This window comes from Aplysia californica, unplaced genomic scaffold (assembly GCF_000002075.1).
Source record: "Aplysia californica isolate F4 #8 unplaced genomic scaffold, AplCal3.0 scaffold00168, whole genome shotgun sequence".
Taxonomy (NCBI): Eukaryota; Metazoa; Mollusca; class Gastropoda; order Aplysiida; family Aplysiidae; genus Aplysia; species Aplysia californica.
The window spans coordinates 482690-483938 of NW_004797438.1; the positions used below are offsets into that span (position 1 = coordinate 482690).

General features: G+C 43.4%; 1 protein-coding gene across 1 annotated transcript in view; it reads right to left on the reverse strand.

Annotated features, from left to right (window-relative positions):
- The window catches only part of LOC118477654 (kinesin-like protein KIF18B), a 17772-nt gene that overhangs the window by 5171 nt on the left and 11352 nt on the right, over positions 1–1249 (reverse strand). The window contains exon 6 of the mRNA XM_035969672.1: positions 755–952. Coding sequence (XP_035825565.1) covers positions 755–952 — 198 coding nt within the window. The remainder of the gene's footprint in view (positions 1–754; positions 953–1249) is intronic.

Below are 1249 nucleotides of genomic sequence, written 5' to 3' on the forward strand. Positions count from 1 at the left end.
GTTTACTACCTTCAAGGCAAATTTACTACCATTTACGACCTTTACGGCCATGGCGCCGAATTTACGGCTTTTTTAATGACTTTACTGGACACCCTGTTTAGTAGAGGTTTTACGGCGCTCGCAACTGCATAAGGTTATATGAGCGCAAAGGGGTGGATGTCAAAAGAGAAGTCTTTACAGGGAATCGGTGATACTCTGCTCACCTCTCTAGCTTAAACAGCACAAAGTCTGTTTCCACTTTCAAGGCATCCCGGATATAGAGGGTCACAAGAGTGTAACAAACATACAAAAGTAGAGGAAAATGACCATAGTAAGGATAAGGAAAGAAAAAGCAGCAGTTCCCTGTTGTAGTTCAGGCACGGTTATGAGCATGACATTGTTGAATCAGCCCATTTACAATTCTACTGTGTATAAGAACAAGAAATGTCCCCCCATTTGGGAAGGGCCTAAAGACACTTCAGTCAGTGGCACCCCCTCCCCCTCCCAGGGGTAGTAAGTTTATGGCCCATGCAACACAATAAAGTCATAAGTGCCAAAAGCTAGACATGTCAATAAATAGTAACGGAGAGATAAGGATCTCTTTGAATGTAATGCGCAATGAGCATTTTCCAGAAATGGAAATAAAAATAAAAATATATGCTATTCATTACTATTATTATTATCATTGATAAAGCAGTTCAAAGTTCCATACTTAGCTGTTGGCCAAAAAATTACAATTATTATAGATAAATCAGGCCACAGATAAGTTCCATACTTTGTTGTCGGCCAAAGCGTTGATGACATTGCCAAGCGCCAGGAGCGAGCGGTTGATGTTGGCCCCTTCCCGGAACCTGGCGCCCTGGTTGGTGGTGTGGGTGGCCCGCTCCGAGCCAGCCAGGTCCACCAGACACATCTTGGCCATCTTGACTTCCGAATTGAAGTTGGAGCATCTCTGACGCTGGTTCACAAACACCTGCAAGAGAGATTTGTCATTGTGAGGTCACGTATTAGTATTGGAAAAAGAACCAGACGACAACAAAGGAGATCACAAACACCTGCTATTTTTTATTTTTTTTTATAGTAGAGGGTTTTACGGCGCTTGCAACTGCATAAGGTCATATGAGCGCCAAGGGGTGGGTATCAAAAGAGAAGTCTTGACAGGGAATCAGACTTAGACTGCTCACCTTTCTAGCTTCAACAGCACAAGGTCTGCTTCGACTATCAAGGCACCCCAAAATAGCAGGTCACAAGGGAGTGACAAACATACAAA